The 18,985-nt window shown below is 41.8% G+C and overlaps 1 protein-coding gene across 1 annotated transcript; it reads right to left on the bottom strand.

The window, feature by feature from the left end:
- Positions 1–3,316: 3,316 nt before the first annotated feature.
- LOC129677322 (PRAME family member 12-like) lies at positions 3,317–13,797 on the bottom strand. The gene is given in 5 exon segments (XM_055607966.1): positions 3,317–3,728; positions 11,122–11,694; positions 12,466–12,890; positions 12,892–13,057; positions 13,511–13,797. Coding segments are annotated over 5 exon segments (1,863 nt in total).
- Between the last annotated feature and the right edge of the window lie 5,188 nt (positions 13,798–18,985).

The following is an 18,985-nucleotide window of genomic DNA, read 5'->3' as shown; positions in this document are numbered from 1 at the left end:
TGTAACTCAAATTTCTACTGATGTGACAAATGCCACTACCCAGAAGAGTAACTGGAGAGGAGCTGGTTTGTTTTACCTCACAGCTTTTAAGTCCACTGGAGGAAGTCAAAGTAGGAGCTAAGAATAGGGACCTGGAAGCCTACAGTGATAGAAAAGTTTTAAAGGAATGTTGATTGCTGGCTTGCTCCTCAATACATCCTCAGCCTGTTTTCTGATGGCATCCAGGACCACCAGCTAGCTCATGGGTAGCCCCCCCACACTCAATGGCCTGGGCCCTCCCATATCAACCACCAATTAAGGAAATGCACCACAGGCTTGCACACAGGACAGTGGTGTAGGGCATATTCTTAATTGAGTTTCCCTCTCCTCAAATGAGCCTAGCCTGTGTTAAGTTGAAACAAAACTACCTAGCACAACTGACCCCCTGTCAAGTCCACAAACATTTACTGTTAAACCATAACTTTTCTTTCTTGTTTATCCCCTAGAACTCATATTAATATTTAAAAAGAGCTTCACAATATACAGCATTGCAGCTTTTAAAACTCCCAGTCTTTACAATTCTAAAAATGTAAATGTTCATTTTTCTTCAATTTTTATTCATTTCTTTCCTGTTTTACAGCTTTTACTCCATCACTGAGCAGGAATAAGATGATGTCAAGAGAGAGTAGAATGAAAGTTCTGAGGAACTCTGGCTCCACATCAAGAGGAAGTTTCTTGAATTTTCAAAGTAGGGTTTCAGACTAAGTAGCTAGGATGGTACTGAATTTCTGCTCTGTCATCTCTACAGGCAACGTAGGCAGGGGGCATAACATCCATGTATTTTTATAGCCTGTTTAATGGGGTTCACAGATTCAAGTAATGGATAGGTAAGCACTCTATCAGGTGAAGTATATCCAGACCTGTTTGGGAGGGACTTGGGATATTGTTATTGCTTTGTCAAATCAACGCAGTCACTATCTGAAAGGAAAAAGAAACAGAGCACACACACAATACACAATACACTTGAAACCTAAAGCTTTAAAGATGATATCAAATGGGTAAGAATTTTTGGAAAATAGACACCTAATTGTGATTCTGTATCCACACATGCTTTCTATGTTGAAGATCTTGTGGCTGGAGAAATGACTCAGCCTTAAGAGAAGTAAGAGCATCCTGGCTCAGAATCATCATAATGGGATCTGATGCCCTCTTCAGTCAAGCAGGCATGTATTCAAATAGAGCACTCACATACATAAAATACATACAAAACTAAATTGTCTACACTGACATGCCAATGATATCCTTTCACTTCATCCTTGGCAGACCCTGGAGCCAAGGGCAAAGTAGGCTATTGCTCACCCCACACACTTGAAAAGTCCACATACTCTCTTCGCTGTGCAGTGCCAGAATTAATGTCAGAGACATATGAGTGAGGCAATCAACCTGGTCCTGAACAACATCTCTGCTTTAGTTAATTAGTTCCTTTTTCATTTTCTTGTGAAACAGGATTTTTATCTCAAGAATTTTAAAAATTAGGTGTCTATGAATATGTATTGTGTAGATTTGTACATGAGAAAGGAGGGACACACACAGGCCAAAATAAAAGGGCCAATGACATGAAGCCTGAGTTCCAGTTGAGAACGACCTGATATGAGTACTGAAAGCAAAGTTTAGTCCTCTGAAAAAGCAGCCATTGCTCTTGAGCTATGAATCATTGCTCTCAGTCTATGGGTTTTATATTGTTTTTTAAGACAGTGCCTTACTCTGTACTCTAGGCTGGCCTAGATGTCTCTATGTGGCCACTCTGGTGGAAAAATTTATCCACCTACAGCAGTATTTGGAAAGTTGGCAACACTGTCATCAATCTGTTCATGTTTACTTCTGTCCAGAGAGCACCTGTTGAGGAGTCCTCAAATTTAGATAATTTATGTAATCTAGACAACAACAATGACAGTTAAACAAAGAAACCATGTTCTATGTGTTCAATAAATATTCCAATGAAGAACAAAACAATAATAAATCATTTGGCTATCTTACTATAGAGCAAAGGGAGCATAGAATTGCTAGGTCTAGGGAGATTTGTTTTCTTAAATACATTAATATAGGAACAACTGAAGATGTAAAATATAGTTATTTTGTAAAGTAAATGTTTTCTGCAGAAGAGGGATTTACATATTACTGGAAAGCTTTATATGGCTGTTTCAAAGAATTTGTGAATCCAAAGGAATGTGGCATGCAGGCTGGATAGAGTGGTTTATGGTGGTAGTCTCACCCAGACAAAAAGATCAAGAGTTCACTGCCGGGCTACAGTACATTTTTATTTATTCTACTAAATAAAAATAAAAACTTTTTTTCTGAAACAGGGTTTCTCTTGTTAACTGTGGCTGTCCTGGGCTTACTTTATAGATCAGTTTGTCTTTAAACTCAGGGATCTGCCTGTCTATGTGTCCCTGAGTACTGGGATTGCAAGTGTGTACCACCATGCATGGCAGGAAACATGATTTTTAAGAGGAAAAAAAATGTAAACCCTGTCCACCCTGTTTCCCCTGTGTTGTCTTCTTCTTCCCTCCAGTCACCTCTCATGGGCCCATGGTGTCTTGTGGTCTGAGTGTACTGGGTGTTAATTATCTGTGACCCATAAAAACCTTATTCATACGATGTGTGCTATGTTGCTCACTTTAGTTTCAAATTTTTGAACAGCTACACAAAAGGGTTGTAACCTACGCACAGGCAAAAGACAGGAATGAAGTTTCACCGAAACTTTAGTTTTATGGATGACCTGGACCTTTGAATCACTCATTAGATAGTAGTGTTTTTCCACTGGGGTCGTGGAGTCACTTACCCCTCCTGACCCTGAACCTGGCAGTGAGGGTGATAACTGAGAAAGACCCCAGGGGGAGAACATCCAAGTTTACACCTGCAGGACAAAGCTACTGGTTATCCTGTCCCGACAGAAGCCACTTAAAAATGTGAAGTGGTCTTTCTCACTCCACAAGATCCTCTGCTCCCACAATTGCATTGTTCTCCATGTCAACTTCAGCCTCCTAAATGCAACTCACTAAACTTCATTTTGTTTTCAGCAATATGAACAATGTCTGAAGCCATAAGCTCTGTGTCCTCAGGCATGTTTCCCTGTTCACTGCCACCATGGCTGGCAATGACACAGTCTGAATCCCAGGCCATAGACAGAGCTCTCTCTACATCTAGGACACATCTGTGTAGCAAAGAAGATGTACTTGGGCTGTCTTATGGCCCAGAGTCTATTTATTTGCTCAGCACAGAATTGTTCAAATCTCTCTGTGGAGATAACTCATCATAGCACTCATCATAGCACTCATCATAGCACTCCGAACTCATCATAGCACTCGAGAGGGGCAGGGTACTGTTCAACATTCATCTTCCTCAAGTTGGCTGTGTGCTGAAAAAAGTCCCTCAGGATGTGCATGGAGAAGTCATTGTCATAGAAACTGACATTGGCCAGCTGGGAGCACTTGCTGAGGGCAGGTATGAGCACAGTGAGATTAGAGTCCTTCATCCTACAAGCCTTCAAGTCCAGGGACTGCAAAGTGTCTGCCACATTCTCTAGAAGGACTTGGAGAGGCATAAAGTCCAAAGCCTCTAAAACCACAGCTTTCATGTCCAGATATTTCAGTTGAAAGAGCTTCGGGCACCCAGAGAAGTAATTCAGATCTGACTGTGAAAAGTTGCAGTAAGTGATGGACAGGGTCTCCAGGGGGGTCATCAGGCACCTAGGGATACAGACCAGGAGATTAGTTCAAGAAAATGGTGTTGAGGAATTCGGGGTGGCATTTACACAGAGGTAAAAGGAACTGGGTGCCCCAAGGTCAGTTTGACCAAATAGCAAGGACATTCTCTAAGATGCTTCCTGTGGCAGTCTTCTCAGTCAAGACAAACTGAAACTTCATCTCCTGGCCTCACTCTCAGGCAGAAAACCAGTTCAGCCCATATGCTAGAAAGCACACATAAGAAATTCCATACCATGAGCATGGGAGATCTTTCAATCTTCTGATATCTTCTTCAGTTTCCTTCTTCAGACTTGAAATTTTTTCATACAACTCTTACACTTGCTTCATTAGAGTTATACCAAGACACTGGGTGTCTCTGTTTTGTTTGTGGCTATTGTGAAGGGTGTTGTTTTACTAATTTCTTTCTTAACCTGTTTGCCTTTTGTATAAAGGGTGGCTATTGATTTTTTTAATGTTAATTTTGTATCTAGCCACTTTGCTGATGGTGTTTATCAGCTATAGGTTTTCCCTAGTAGATTTTTAGGGTCACTCATGTGTACTATCATCTGCGAATAGATTTAATGCAATTCCTATTAAAATATGAACACAATACTTTACAAACCTTGAAAGAATAATTCTCAACAAAACAAAAAACCCAGAATAGCTAAAATAATCCTGTACAATAAAAGATTGTCTGTGTTCAAATTTTCTGGTTCTGTTGCTCTCCTTGTGGAGTTCCTGTCCTCTCCAGATCTTACTATTTCTCATTTCTTACATAAGATTCCATGCACTCTGCCCAACAGTTGGCCATAAGTCTCAGCGTCTGCTTTGATAGTCTGCAGGGCAGAGCCTTTCAGAGGCCCTCTGTGGCAGGTTCCTAGGTTGTTTTCTGTTTTCTTCTTCTGCTGATGTCCATCCTCTTTACCTTTTGGGATGGGGATTGAGCATTTTAGTTAGGGTACTCACTCTTGATTAGTTTCTTTAGATGTAGATATTTTAGTAGGTTTATCCTATGTTATATGTCTATATGAGTGAGTATATGCCGTGTGTGTCTTTCTGCTTCTGGGACAGCTCACTCAGGATGATTCTTTCCAGGTCCCACCATTTACCTGCAAATTTCATGATTTCTTTTTTTTTCATTGCTGAGTAATACTCCATTGTGTAGATGTACCACAATTTCTGCATCCATTCTTCAGTTGAGGGGCATCTGGGCTGTTTCCAGCTTCTGGCTATTACAAATAAAGCTGCTACAAACATAACTGAACAAATGTCCACATTGTTTACTTGAGCCTCTTTTGGATATACGCTTAGAAGTGGTATGGCTGGATCTTGAGGAAGCGCTATTCCTAGTTGTCTGAAAAAATGCCAGATTGATTTCCAGAGTGGTTGTACCAGTTTACATTCCCACTAGCAGTAGAGAAGGGTTCCCCTTTCTCCACAACCTCTCCAGCATGTGTTGTCACTTGAGTTTTTCATCTTGGCCATTCTGATGGGTGTAAGGTGAAATCTCAGGGTTGTTTTGATTTGCATTTCCCTGATGGCTAATGATGTTGAGCATTTCTTTAAGTGTTTCTCTGCCATTCGATATTCCTCTACAGAGAGTTCTCTGTTTAGCTCTGTTCCCCGTTTTTTAATTGGATTACTTGGTTTGCTGCTTTTCAGCTTCTTCAGTTTTTTATATATACTGGATATTAGCCCTCTGTCAGATAAAGGGTTGGTGAAGATTTTTTCCTAATCTGTAGGCAGTCGTTTTGTTTTGATGACAGTGTCCTTTGCTTTACAGAAGCTTTTCATTTTCATGAGGTCCCATTTATTAATTGTTGCTCTTAGAGCCTGTGCTGTTGGTATTCTGTTCAGGAAGTTGTCTCCTGTGCCAATGAGTTCTAGGTTTTCCCCACTTTTTCTTCTAACAAATTTAATGTGTCTGGTTTTATGTTGAGGTCTTTGATCCACCTGGACTTTAGTTTTGTGCAGGGCGATAGTTTTGTGTATGGATATATTTGCATTTTTCTACTCCAACCAAGTACCAGGCATGGAGATAACCTAGAACCCCTGCACAGATGTAGACCATGGCAGTTTAGTGTCCAAGTGGGTTTCATAGTAATGGGAAGAGGGACTGCCTCTGACATAATCTGATTGGCCTGCTCTTTGATCACCTCCCCCTGAAGGGAGAGCAGCCTTACCAGGCCACAGAAGATGACAATGCAGCCTCTCCTGATGTGATCTGATAGACTAAGATCAGAAAGAAGGAGAGGAGGACCTCCGCTATCTCTGGATTTGGGGAGTGGCGTGCATGAAGAAGGGGGAGGAGGGGTGAAATCATGAGGGGAGGAGGGGGGCTTATGGGGGAATACAAAGTGAATAAAGTATAATTAATAAAAGAAAATAAAATTAAAGAAAAAAGATTGTCTGGAGGTAGCACTACCCCTGATCTCAAGCTGTTATTAAGAGCAACAGTGATAAAAACTGCATGGTACTGGCATAGAACCAGACTGGTGGATCAATGGAATTGAATAGAGACCCAGAAATTGATCCAACCACCTACAGACAGTTGGTTTTGACAAAGAAGAAAAAACATACAACAGAAAAAAGACAGCATATTCTACAAGTGTTGCTGTTCTAACTGGGTATCTACATGTAGAAAAATGTAAATAGATCCATATTTATCACCTGCACAAAACTCAAATCCAAGTTGTTCAAAGATCTCAAGAAAGAACCAGACACATTAAATCTATTAGAAGATAAATTGGGGAAGATCTTTGAATTCTTTGACAAAAGAGATAACTTCCTGAACAGAATACCAATAGCTCAGGTTATAAGATCAACAATCAAAAAATGGGATCTCATGACTCTGAAAAGTTCTGTAATGCAAATAACACTGTCAAAAGACCAAAATGGCAGACTACAGACTGGGAAATGACCTTCACCATCCCTACACCTCACAGAGAGCTAATATCTAGAATACATAAAGAACTTAAATAGTTAAGCACCAAGAAACCAAATGACAATTAAAAATGGTGTACAGAGCTAAATAGAGAATTCTCAACAGAAATATTGAATGGTGGAGAAACACTTAAAGAATGGTCAACATCTTTAGTAATCAGGGAAATGCAAATCAAAACAACTCTACATTCTTGTAGATGTGTGCCAGGAAGAGTTTGTGAAAATTTCTCATCTGGCCCAGGCAGGGAGCAAGTTGGGACAACTTTAATACACCCTAACTGAGCATGATCAGTTCCAAATCCTCGGTGTGCTCAGGATGCAAAATATTCAAGACCTCTTGGGTAACATGGAGAGGCAGAGCCAAGATCTTCATCTCTGTATAGCAGAACTGGAGGAAGCTCTTTTGCTGCTGGGCCCACAAGCATACTTGTTTTTCATTTAAACAAAATTTGAGCCAAAGGTCAGCTACCACCTTCAGGCACTGCCTCAGTTCATATCTGGGAAGGACTTTCACTACTTGATGCTCATCAGGGTCTCTGCTGAGCAACCACCATCCTCTGCACCAGCCTATATGCTCCAGAATTCATGGTTCTTCTTCCTCAGGTCAAAAACCTGAAGTTTTCCCCTCCTGTGGGGAAAACATGGTCAGCTACATGGCAAGATCCAACACTGACTCACCTTTTCTTCCACACCTCTAAAGTCAGCTCTAACACTTGCCAAGGTATGTGTTTTTTCAGCATCGAGTGTCCAGCCTGAAGAAGCTTTCCTTGAGCTGCACATGTTGCCCTGAACATTTTTCTCTCTAAGTGGCACTATTTCTCCTTAGTCCCAGTAATAGTGGTTGTGGGAATGCCAGGGAAGTCTCATTTCACTGTGTGGCTACAACTACTCCAAACTCTGACCATTGTCAACCGTCCTTAGGACAAGCAAAGAGTAGCTCCCAAGACCCCTGAATCTCTGCCTGATGATCCATCATGAGCCTCTGATCCACTCATGAGGAAGCCCTTCTCCCTGACCCCACAATCTCTTCCCTCTTACCCATGGGCTCTATTCCACACTACTTGCTTATTGCTTGCCTGGAGTGAAAGTTTCTTTGCAGCCGAATGTCTATTCCTGCTAGCAGTGTGAAAGGTTTCCAAGTCAGGAGTTGTCATAAAGCACCCCCTTCCACCAGGAGACAATTGCCACAATTGTTCTCACAATCATTGCATGTCTGCCAGTCAAGGCCTCCGTGAATAGTATTGGGATGAGCTCCATGGGCAGTTTATTCACAGCTGACAGAGAGACATAGGGTCTCATGTCTCAGAAGACCCTGCCTTGCTGGCTTCAGGAGTGTGGGTGGAGTCTGAGCACTCATCCTGGAAGGTCTTCAGTCAGAAGGATCCTGGGGAAGCATTTAGGGGAGAATACATTGTCAACATGAAGTTTTCAAAACCCCCTCACCATCACCCCGGAACCACTAAAGGTCAGAGTTACTGCTCTGTCCTTGGTGAAGACATCAGCTTAAGCCACTGGAGGTCTCAAAGCAAACTCCCTCACTGACAGCGCAAGGAGCCTCTTACAAGTACACCCAAGGTTACACATTCCTCAGTGTACCATCCAACCCTAACCAAAGTCCCAGTCAATCCCATCCGCACTGGGCAGGGGTCCCCAGCAGTCTGAAAGCTGAGTACCATCTTTGTGGAGGTTTAAGATGGAGTAACTATTTCCCAGCATTGTTCTCTAGGTTAATTAAATAAATCCCAGTCTCTGTGTGATGATTTGGGTATACAGCAGGTTTAGGAATAACTGCAGCTTACTAAAATATATATCAATAGTAAGTATTAATAACCACAACATCCTCTCATCCCCCCTTCCCATGATCATTTGAAGACACAATCTTGGGTCTTCCAGATATGACCCCTGGTATCCTTCAGATTTACCTATCCACAATGGGATCTGAGTACCATTAACATTCCTTCGTGAAAGCCACCTAGCGAATTAAAAGACAAGGCCAAAGGTAAAAATCAAAATGAGTAGGATGAGGAGGGATCCCATCAGGGTGGTTATAGAGGTATTAAACCAAGGAAAACTATTAAAGCAGGGTTTAAACCTTCCTCTGAAATTCTCTCTTGCCAGTGTCTCTCCAGACTTTTTGTTATTCTTGCTAAGGATTTCCTAATCATTCCTGACTGGTTACATAAAAACAATATTTCTCTCTAAGGGCTGCACATAGCCAGTCCTTTTGTAAAACAACAGATCCAAGCCTCTTCTCTTTTGCAAAACTACTTCTACCAGAGAATCAACATTTGTTTCTAAAAGGTTTCTAAAAGGATGATTGAGTTTTCAAGGCACTGAATATCTTTATCAATATCTGCTTTAAGCTGTTATATTTCTGGCTTTGTACACCCAGTGCTGCAATACCAGTTCCTACTCCAGCTAAGCAGGTCCCCAAGACAATAGCTAATGACACGGAGCCCCTTTTGACTTAGCATTTCAGCCTATTCAGTGGGATTGGGACCTAAGGTCTCTTTTTTTCTGAAAAAGACAATAGCTTCTGATATGCTAAAGGTGACAAGTGTTAACAGAAGAACCACAGTTATGCCAAAAGTGGAAAATGGGTCCCTACAGAGGGGACATAGAGTTTAAGCAGGATATAATAATATTTGGAAGGGATTTCTGTGGCTGGAACTCAGGTAGTATAGTCCTTGCTTGACATTCACAAAATCATAGGTGACATCTAGACATGATCTAGATTTTTGGGGACATGCCTGTCTTCCCAGAATGTGAGAGTTTGAGTAGAAGAGGGCTCAGAAGTTCAATGTCATCTCTGGATATAGTAGGAACTTTGAGACAGCCTGGATTGCACTACACTTTCTCACATTTTATATACAACTGTTTGAGGGTAGGAGATGCCAATGGTGGTTCTCAGGAAGTTGGGTTAGATTTCAGAAAGGAAGGATCACTGGCCATGGAGAGATGCTCAGTGGTTTGTAGAGATTGTTGCTACTACAGAATGCCCAGGTTTAGTGCCCAGCAAGTATGGTAGTGTCTTGAAATGTCCTGTAAATTGAGTGCAAGGGAATCTTCTGACCTTTCCTGGATATGGGACATCTCTGTCAAATCCTCTCCTCAGGGATCAGGGAACGAACTGTGTGCAAGAGAAGAATAACTTTTAGAGCCAGATGGAATGGAGGATATGAAGAAAACCCAGGCCTTCTTAAATCCAGCAGAAAAATACACATATGCACTCAGAGAGAATGAGGAAGCATGCACAAATCTACATGGGGGCTGTCAGTGTGGAGAGGAGTGGACACAAGCTCCTATCCCTAACCCAGAGGCTAGTGAAAAGCTATTACAAATGGAAATTGTGTTCTCTAAAATGGAGTTTCCCCAAGATGCAATAAATATTTCAATGAAGAAGAAAACAATTCAGAAATAAGTCATTTTATTGATATCTTACTAAACAGAAAAAAGGCATATAATGGGTGGAACTTCTTACATTAATACAGAGACAACAACTGAAGGCATGAAATACAGGTCTTTAGTAAATATAAGGTTTTCAGGAGCACAAGGACTTATGTAGTATTGCGCACCTTTATACACACTATGGCTACTTCATAGTTCGGGAGTCCACAGGAATACGGCCCTATGGGCATGTGGCATGCAGGCTGGATATGTTGGATTTTGTCATCAAGACAAAAATATCAAGGGTGTAAGGCTAGCCCAGGGTACATGAGGCTTTCAACTAAAAAGAAAACAAGATTTAAAGACTGAAAGGAAAATAACCATTGAGAAGCCTGTTCACTTCTCCCTGTGTTGTCTTCTCCTTTCCTTCAGTCACCTCTCATGGGTCCATGGTGCCTTGTAGCCTGAGTGTACTAGATGTTAATGGTCTGATCCATTAAAACCCCCTTCATATTCACAGGAGCTATGTGAATATGCTCACTTTAGTTTCAACGTATTATAACAGAACAGCAACCAAGATAGTTGTAATTATTGCAACTGACAAGGAAAGCAAAAGAAAAGAATGAAAGAAGTGACACCAGAACTGTCATTTTTTGGATGCCAATTTGAGCTGGACCTTTGCCTCACTCATTAGATACCAGTGTTTTCCCATTCATTGTGTCAAGAAACCCTCCAGACCCCGGCAATGAGGGTGATAACTGAAACAAAGAGCCCAGAGGTAGAACAGCCAGGTTTACAGCTGCAGAACAAAGACACTGGCTATTCTGTCCTGACAGAAGCCACTTATAAAGGCAAAAACATCATTCAGATTCCATAACACCCCTGTTCCCACAATCCCAATATTCTCCATGTCACATTCAGAATCCTAGATCCAATGTACCAAACATCATTTGGATTCTAAAAATTTGAGCAGAGTCTGAAGTCACAAGCTCTGAGCACCCAAAAGGAGAGATGTGTCTCAAGCCATCCATTTCTTCAAATGCAGAAGTCATGTTTCCCTATTCACTGCTGCCTCTGCTGGCAAAGACACAGTTGGAATCCCTTGCCATAGACACAACACTCTCCACATCTAGGCCACGGATGTGTAGCAAAGGAGATGTACTTGGGCTGCCTTATGGCCCTGAGTCTATCTATTTGATCAGTACAAAGTTGTGTAAATCTCTCTAAGGAGACATAACCAAACTCATCATAGCACTCAAGCGGGGCAGGGTACTGTTCCACGTTTATCTTGCTCAAGTTGGCTATGTGCTGCAGAAAGTCCATCAGGATGGACATGGAGAAGTCATTGCAATAGAAACTGACCTTGGCCAGCTGGGAGCACTTGCTGAGGGCAGGTATGAGCACAGTGAGCTGAGAGTCCTTCATCCTACAACACTTCATGTCCAGGGACTGCAAAGTGTCTGCCATATTCTCTAGGAGGACTCGGAGAGGCATAAGATCCAAAGCCTCTAAAACCACACCTTTCATGTCCATATGTTTCAGCTGAAAGAGCTTTGGACACTCAGAGAAGTAATTCAGGTTTGACTGTGAAATGAAATAGTAAGTGATGGACAGGGTCTCCAATGGGGTCATCAGGCACCTAAGAATAGACCAGGAGGTTAGTTCAGGAAAATGGTGTTGGAGAGTATGGGGTGGCATTTACAGAAGAAGAAGCAGCCCAATGACCCAAGGTCTGTTTCAAGAGCATTATTTTAGATGCTTCCTGCAAGAATCTCCACTGTCAAGAAAAAACCACACTTCATCTCCTGGCCTCACTCTCAAGCAGAAAACCAGTTCAGCCCATTAGCCCTGGAAGCACACATAAGGAGTTCCAAACCATGAAAGTCCTGACAGGTTCTAGGGACACTTCCTGTGTGCTCACTGCACTCTGGATCCCATCAATGCCTCTGCACAGTCACACTTGCAGTAATTTAACATCCTCACTATCCCCATTGTCCCATGCACTAAGCTCTACTTAAGCTCAAAACCTGTCACCCATGGGAAATTTGGGGGAGACTGAGGCTGTTTTCACAGACCTGAGTACAGAGCTCCCCTCAACACTGTGCTTGTGATTCCACCAATTCCTAACTGCACTCTCTCCTTCCTGTTCCCTTTCCATTGGATTGTGTGGGCATGATTCAGAGAAGAATTACAACCCATCCTTACTAGGTCGGACCTTCGGTTCTGTAACTCATTAGAGTGCATTTGACAACATGATTCGTTATACATGGAAACAAGACATAACTTTCATATTCTAATGAGGCCTAAATGTTTGATCACACTGTTGTGCAGGACTCATGAATGACTAATCCTTAAAACTAAGCAGAAAGGTCTGCTATGATACCTAACCTAGCTCTCCATTCTTGCTTACCTGAGGACCTCATTGAAGTGGTCTTTGAGAAAGTAGATGCTCTTTAAGGAGAGGTGCTGGAGACAGTTGAAATTGGAAAACTGAGAAATGATTTTGTTGATATACTTCTCTTCCCTGTCTGTGTTCCTGTTGCTAAGCATGATGATACTCTTGTAAATGGGTGCCAGTAAGAGTTTGTGAAGATTTCTCATCTGGCCTAGGTAGGGAGCAAAGTCTGCCGGCATTAACACATTCCACTCTGTGTTCAGTTCAAATTCCTGGATCTGCTCTGGATGAAAAATATTCAAGATCTTTTTGACAAAATGGAAAGGCAGAGACCAGATGGTCATCTTCATACAGCAGAACTGGATGGAACTCTTTCTCTGTTGGGCCCACTGCAAGAAGAAGCATGTTTATTCTTCATCTACGTCCTGCTTGAGGCAAATAATCAGCAACCACCTTCAGGCACTGCCTCAGTGCATATCTGGGAAGGACCTTCACTGCTTGCTGCTCATCTGGGGTCTCTGCTGAGCAGTCACCATTCTCTGCCCTAGCCCATATGCTCCAGAATTCATGGTGCTTCTTCCTCAGGTCAAGAAATTGAAGATTTCCCCTCCTGTGAAGAAAACATGTGAAGTGTCAGCTACATGACGAGACCTCACACTGACTCAGCATTTCCTCCACATCTCCAAACTCAGCTCTAACTCCTGATGAGGTATGAGGTGTTATTTTTTTTTTAACATCCAGTGTGCAGCCTGCAGAAGCTTTCTGTAAGCTGCACAGGTAGTCCTTACCACTTTACTTCTTCTAAGTGACTCTATTTCTCCATAGACCCATTACTTGTGATTGTGGGACTGCAGTGAAGGCTTATTTCACTATGTGGGTACATCTACTCCAAGCTCTGATCACCACAGTCAACCTTCCTTAAGACAAGCAAAGAGCAGCTTCCAAGGGCCCTGCATCCCTATCTGATGATCCATCGGAAGTATAATGAAGAAGTCATTCTCCCACAATCTCTTCCCTCTTATCCATGGACTCCATTCTACAGTACTGGCTTATTGCTTACCTGGAGTGAAACTTTCTTTGCAGCCATGTGTTTACTCCTGCTAGAACTGCCTTGAAGGTTTCCAAGTCAGGAGTCTTCATCAATGCCCCTACAGGGAGACAGGGGAAAGGCTAGGCTGCCACCATTGCCTTCACAGTAGTAGCGTGTTTGCCAGTGAAGGCTTCCATGAACAGTGCTGGCAAGAGCTCCATGGGCAGTTTGTCCAGAGTCGACATGTCCAAAGTCTCATCTCTCAGCAGAGCCTGCCTTGCCAGTTTCAGGAGTGTGGGTGGAGTGTGAACACTCATCCTGGAAGGTCTTCAGTCAGAAGGATCCTGAGGAGGCATTTAGGGAAGAATACATTGTCAGCATCAAGTTTAGAAAACCCCCTCACCATCACAGGAACCACCCAAGGTCAGAGTTACTGCTCTGTCCTTGGTGGAGATATCAGTTTAATCCATTGACCTCAGTGGAGGTCTCAAACCAAACTCCTTCACTGACAGCAAGAGGAGCTTCTTTCAAGTACATCCAAGGTTGCACATTCCCCAGTGTTCCTTCCAACCCTAACCAATATCCTAAGTCGTCCCATCTCCACTCGGCAGGGGACCCCAGAGTCTGAAAGCTGAATACCATCTTTGTGTGCCAACCAGACATAGATCATGTTGAAAGAATAAAGCCCTAGCATAATGCTGGCAACACTATTTTGCAAGACTGGAGCAGTGCAGGGTCAGAGGCAAGGCGGGACAGATGCCCAACAGCAGGATATCTGTGGTTGGGCGCCTGAAACATCTGCCTTCCCGCCTTCTCTGTTCCGGCTACGTGACTCAGTTCACGTCTGTCTTCCCGCCTTCTCTGTTTTGAATATGTGACCTAACTATGGCTTTGTTCAAACCGCCCAATCAGATCCCTGTAACTATGCTTCTCGCTTCTGTAACCGTGCTTCTTGCTCCCGAGCCCTATAAAAACCGGTCACCCCAACCGAGAGGCGCGCAAGTCTTCCGAAAGGCTTTGTCGCCCCGGGTACCCGTGTATCGAAATAAACCTCTTGCGGCTTGCATCCGAAGGCTGGTTTCGCTGTTCCTTGGGAAGCGGGGTCTCCCCCTCTAGAGAGGCTCTACCGGGAGTCTTTCAATGTCACAAGTCCCAAAAAAGCAGAGCCTGAGAAGTTTACACACACAAACAATCCATAATTTTCTAAAACATAGACTCTGCCTGTGAAAAACTGAGATGATCCTGGAAATGGGGTCGGTACTCCATACTGTATTAAAGTTGTATAAAAAACCTGAACTTAAATCCAATCTTCTTCAGTAGGTTCATCTGAAGAGACAGGAAGAAACAATCTTGTGCCAAAGAGAACTATTCAACTTTGTGGTAAGGATGCAGAAATGTAGCTCTCCTCAATGGATAGCTCCTGGCTGGGGGCAGGTGGGGAAGGACTGATGTGTCTTTAAGGGGCTGTCCATGTAAAGTTAGATCATGTACCAGTAAGTATATTGACTGCACAGGCTCAATTTTTTGTTGTTGTTGTTGGTGGTGGCAAGTGGGGAGGTTGACCTAGGTGGACTGGAAGTAAATATGCTCAGGGTTCAATGATGTGAAATTCCACAATAATCAATAAAATCATTACAAATTTAAAAGTTAGTTTTAAATTCTATACATCCCAAATAAAAAAGCCTTTAGAAACATAAATAAATAAATAAATAAATAAATAAATAAATAAATAAATAAACAAACAAATGAATATATAAATGACTTTCCTATTTGGGCCTAACCTCTGTATTTCAGGGGCCCTGGCCCTTTGGATCAAAGTGACTTACCTGTTCTGAGCACTGATGAACACAGGGTCTCTGGATCCCAGCATAGGCAGGCTGTCACCACAGTCTTCAGGTCCCTGATGGAATGACTCCTCTGCCTCCCCTGAAGCCTTTATATACCACCCTGCTCAGCTCCTCCTTTTCGCAGCCCCACCTACCAACCACAAGCTGCCATCTGTTTGCATATTTGAGTCTAAACACTTAACCCCATTCATTCTCTAGAATGAATCAAGCATTCTGTGTCAATGCAAACACAACCAAAACAGAATAGGATGAAAATCATGAGTCCATTTACTGACTAGTTCCCTCACCTTGAATTTTTATGGTTTGCTTGTTTATTCATTTACTCTTCTATTTGCTCTTGTTCTCCTTGGTTTTGAATTGTGTTCCTACAACATTGTTCTGTAGGTGTGGTTAATTTGGAATTCCAATTCACAGGGATCCTCTTGCTTCAGGGTTCCTGCTGGGAGAATTACTATGTGAGCCAAAGATCCTGGCTGTCCTGGACTCAGGCTGGTCTCAAACTCACAGAGATCTTCAACTCTGACTCCTGAGTGCTGGGATTAAAGGCGTGTGCCACCACACCTGGCTACCTCTCCTTCCCTTTTTTAAGATTTAATTATTTTTTGTAGATGAATGCTCCTCTGCATGTACATCAGCATGATAGAAGAGGGCATCAGAGCATATTATGGCTGTGAGCCTCCATTCGGATGCTGAGAATTGAATCCAGGACCTCTGGAAGAACAAACAGTGTTCTTAACAACTGAGCCATCTCTCCAACCTCCTGCTTCTTATTATTTTTTAGGTACCTGTTTGTCTTCTTAGGGAAGAGAAGAGAGTGTGAATTGGGATGGAAGAGAATGTAGGGAAGATCACAGAGAGGGTGGTAGAGAAAAAAGCCATAATCAGGATGTACTGTATGAAAAATATATCTATTTTCCATAAAAAAAATATGAAAAAGGGCTGGAAAGATGACTGAGACAGTTCCATTTCCTAGCTTCCAAGTGGCAGCTCTCAGATGTCTGCAACCCCGTTTTCTGAAGTGAAGTTCTGAACTTGAGAAGACACACATAATACTCCATGGTGCACATTGTTTGTTTGGCTTTATTTTTTATTTATTTATTTTTTTTTTAAGACACACTTTCTCTGTAGACCAGGCTATGCTCAGTGTCACAGAGATCTGCCTGTACTTGCCTCACCCACTATTGGGATTAAAGGCATGTGTCATTATGCCCAGGTTAAAGTTTTTAAAAAAGAAATAGTTTAAACATTACATAGATCTGTTTTTGAATTTTTATATAATTTATTACCTTGTATTTTATGTGCATTGGTGTTTTGCCTGCGTGTATATTTCTGTGACAGTGTTGGATCCCCTGGAACTGGAGTCACAGACAGTTATGGGCTATCATATTTTTGCTGGGAAGTGAACCTGGATCCTCTGGAAGAGCAGCTAGTGCTCTTAAGTGCTGAGCCATCTTTCCAGCCTCTAGTATGTAAATCTTAAGAAGAAAACCAGGAAGGATCAGCTTGGCACATTGTGTAGACATGACACCACCAAGAACAGGAGCTTGACAGGGAGAAGCTTCATACTACAAAAGGAGGCAGGAGGCTGGAGAGGTGGCTCAGTGGTTAAGAGCACTGAATGCTCTTGCAGAGGACCTGAGTTCAATTCATTGCACTCACAGGACAGCTCACAACTGTCTGTAACTCTTGTTCCAGAATCCAACATCCTCACACAGACATGCATGCTGTCAAAACAGCAATGTACACAAAATAAAAATAAACAACTTCTTTAAAAAAACATGTTCTGAAATACAAAGTTACTAAACTGTTACTAATATTAAAAACTAAAAATTAAAAATTAAAAAACATACATGTTATGTCTTGGTATGAGTAACATAGTAAGAAAGGCCATCTTACCAAAAGCAATATATAGATTTAATACATTCCCATCAATTTCCAACACAGTTTTTTACAGACCTTGAAAGAAAAATTCTCAACTTCATATGGAATAACAAGAAACCCAGAATCACTAAAACAATCCTAAACAATAATAGATCTTCTAGAGGTATCTCCATTCCTGATCTCAAGCTGTACTATAGAGCAACAATAATAAAAATGGCATGGTATTGGCATAGAAACAGGTTGGTAGATCAATGGAAATGAATAGAAGAACCAGAAACAAACCCACACACTTATGGACACCTGATTTTTGACTAAGATGCCAAAACCATACAATGGAAAAAAATGACAGCATCTTCAATAATTGGTGTTGGTTTAACTGGATGTCTACATAGAGAAAATGCAGCTAGATCCATACTTATCACCATACACAAAAATTAAGTCCAAGTGGATCTAAGACCTCAACTTAAAACCAGACACACTAAATTGGTAGAAAAAAAAGTGGGGAAGAGCCTTGACCTAATTGGCACAGGAGACAACTTCCTGAACAGAACACCAACAGCACAGGCTATTGAAGAGCAACAATCAATAAATGGGACCTCATGAAACTGAAAAGCTGCTGTAAAACAAAGGGCACTGTCATCATAACAAAACGGCATCCTACAGATTGGGAAAAGTATTTCACTAACCCTATATCTGACTGAGGGCTAATATCCAGAATATATAAAGAACTCAAAAAGTTAAACAGCAACCAATCAAGTAATCCAATTATAAAATGGATTTTATAAACAGAGAATTCTCAATAGAGGATTATCGAATGCCAGAGTAACACTTAAAGAAGTGCTTAACATCCTTAGTCATCAGGGAAATGCAAATCAACATACCCTGAGATTTTACCTTACACCCATCAGAATGGCTAAGATCAAAAACTCAACTGACAACAAATGAGGTAAAAAATGTGGAGAAAGGGGAGCCCTCCTCTACTGCTGGTGGAAATGTAAACTTCTGCAAACACTTTGTAAAACAATCTGGCGCTTTCACAGACAATTGGGAATAATGCTTCCTCAAGATCCAGCTATACCATTCCTAGGCATATATCCAAAATATGCTTAAGTATACAATAAGGACATTTGCTCAGCTTTGTTTGTAGGAGCCTTCTTTGTAATATCCAGAATCTGGAAACAACCCCGATGTCCCTCAATTGAGGAATGGATACAAAAATTGTAGTACATTTACACAATGGAATACTACTCAGCAATTAAAAAAAAGGAAATTATGAAATTTGCAGGCAACTGGTGGGAACTAGAAAAGGTCATCCTGAGTGAGCTATCCCAGAAGCAGAATGACACACATTTTATATACTCATAAGTGGATACTAGACATACAATATAAGATAATCATACTAAAATCTGTGCACCTGAAGAAGCTAAGCAAGAAGGAGGATCCTTGATAAGATGCTCAATCCTCCTTCAGAAAGGCAAATGGGATAGACATCAGAAGAAGGTGAAAACAAGGAAGAAGACAGGTGCCTAACACAGACTGCTTTTGAAAGACTCTACCCTGCAGGATATTAAAACAGATGCTGAGACACATAGCCAAACTTTGGACAGAGTGCAGGGAATCTTATGAAAGAAGGTGGAGAAGGAAAGACCTGGAAAGGTCTAGAGCTCCACAAGGAGAACAATAGAACCGAAAAATCTGGACTCAGGGTACTTTTCTGAGACTGATACTCCAACCAAGGACCATTCATTGAGATATCCTAGAACCCCTGCACGGCTGT

Source organism: Psammomys obesus, unplaced genomic scaffold (genome assembly GCF_907164565.1).
Source record: "Psammomys obesus unplaced genomic scaffold, mPsaObe1.curated_primary_1811, whole genome shotgun sequence".
NCBI lineage: Eukaryota > Metazoa > Chordata > Mammalia > Rodentia > Muridae > Psammomys > Psammomys obesus.
The sequence above is the reverse complement of the archived record's forward strand: the minus strand, read 5'-3'. Positions and strand labels throughout refer to the sequence as shown.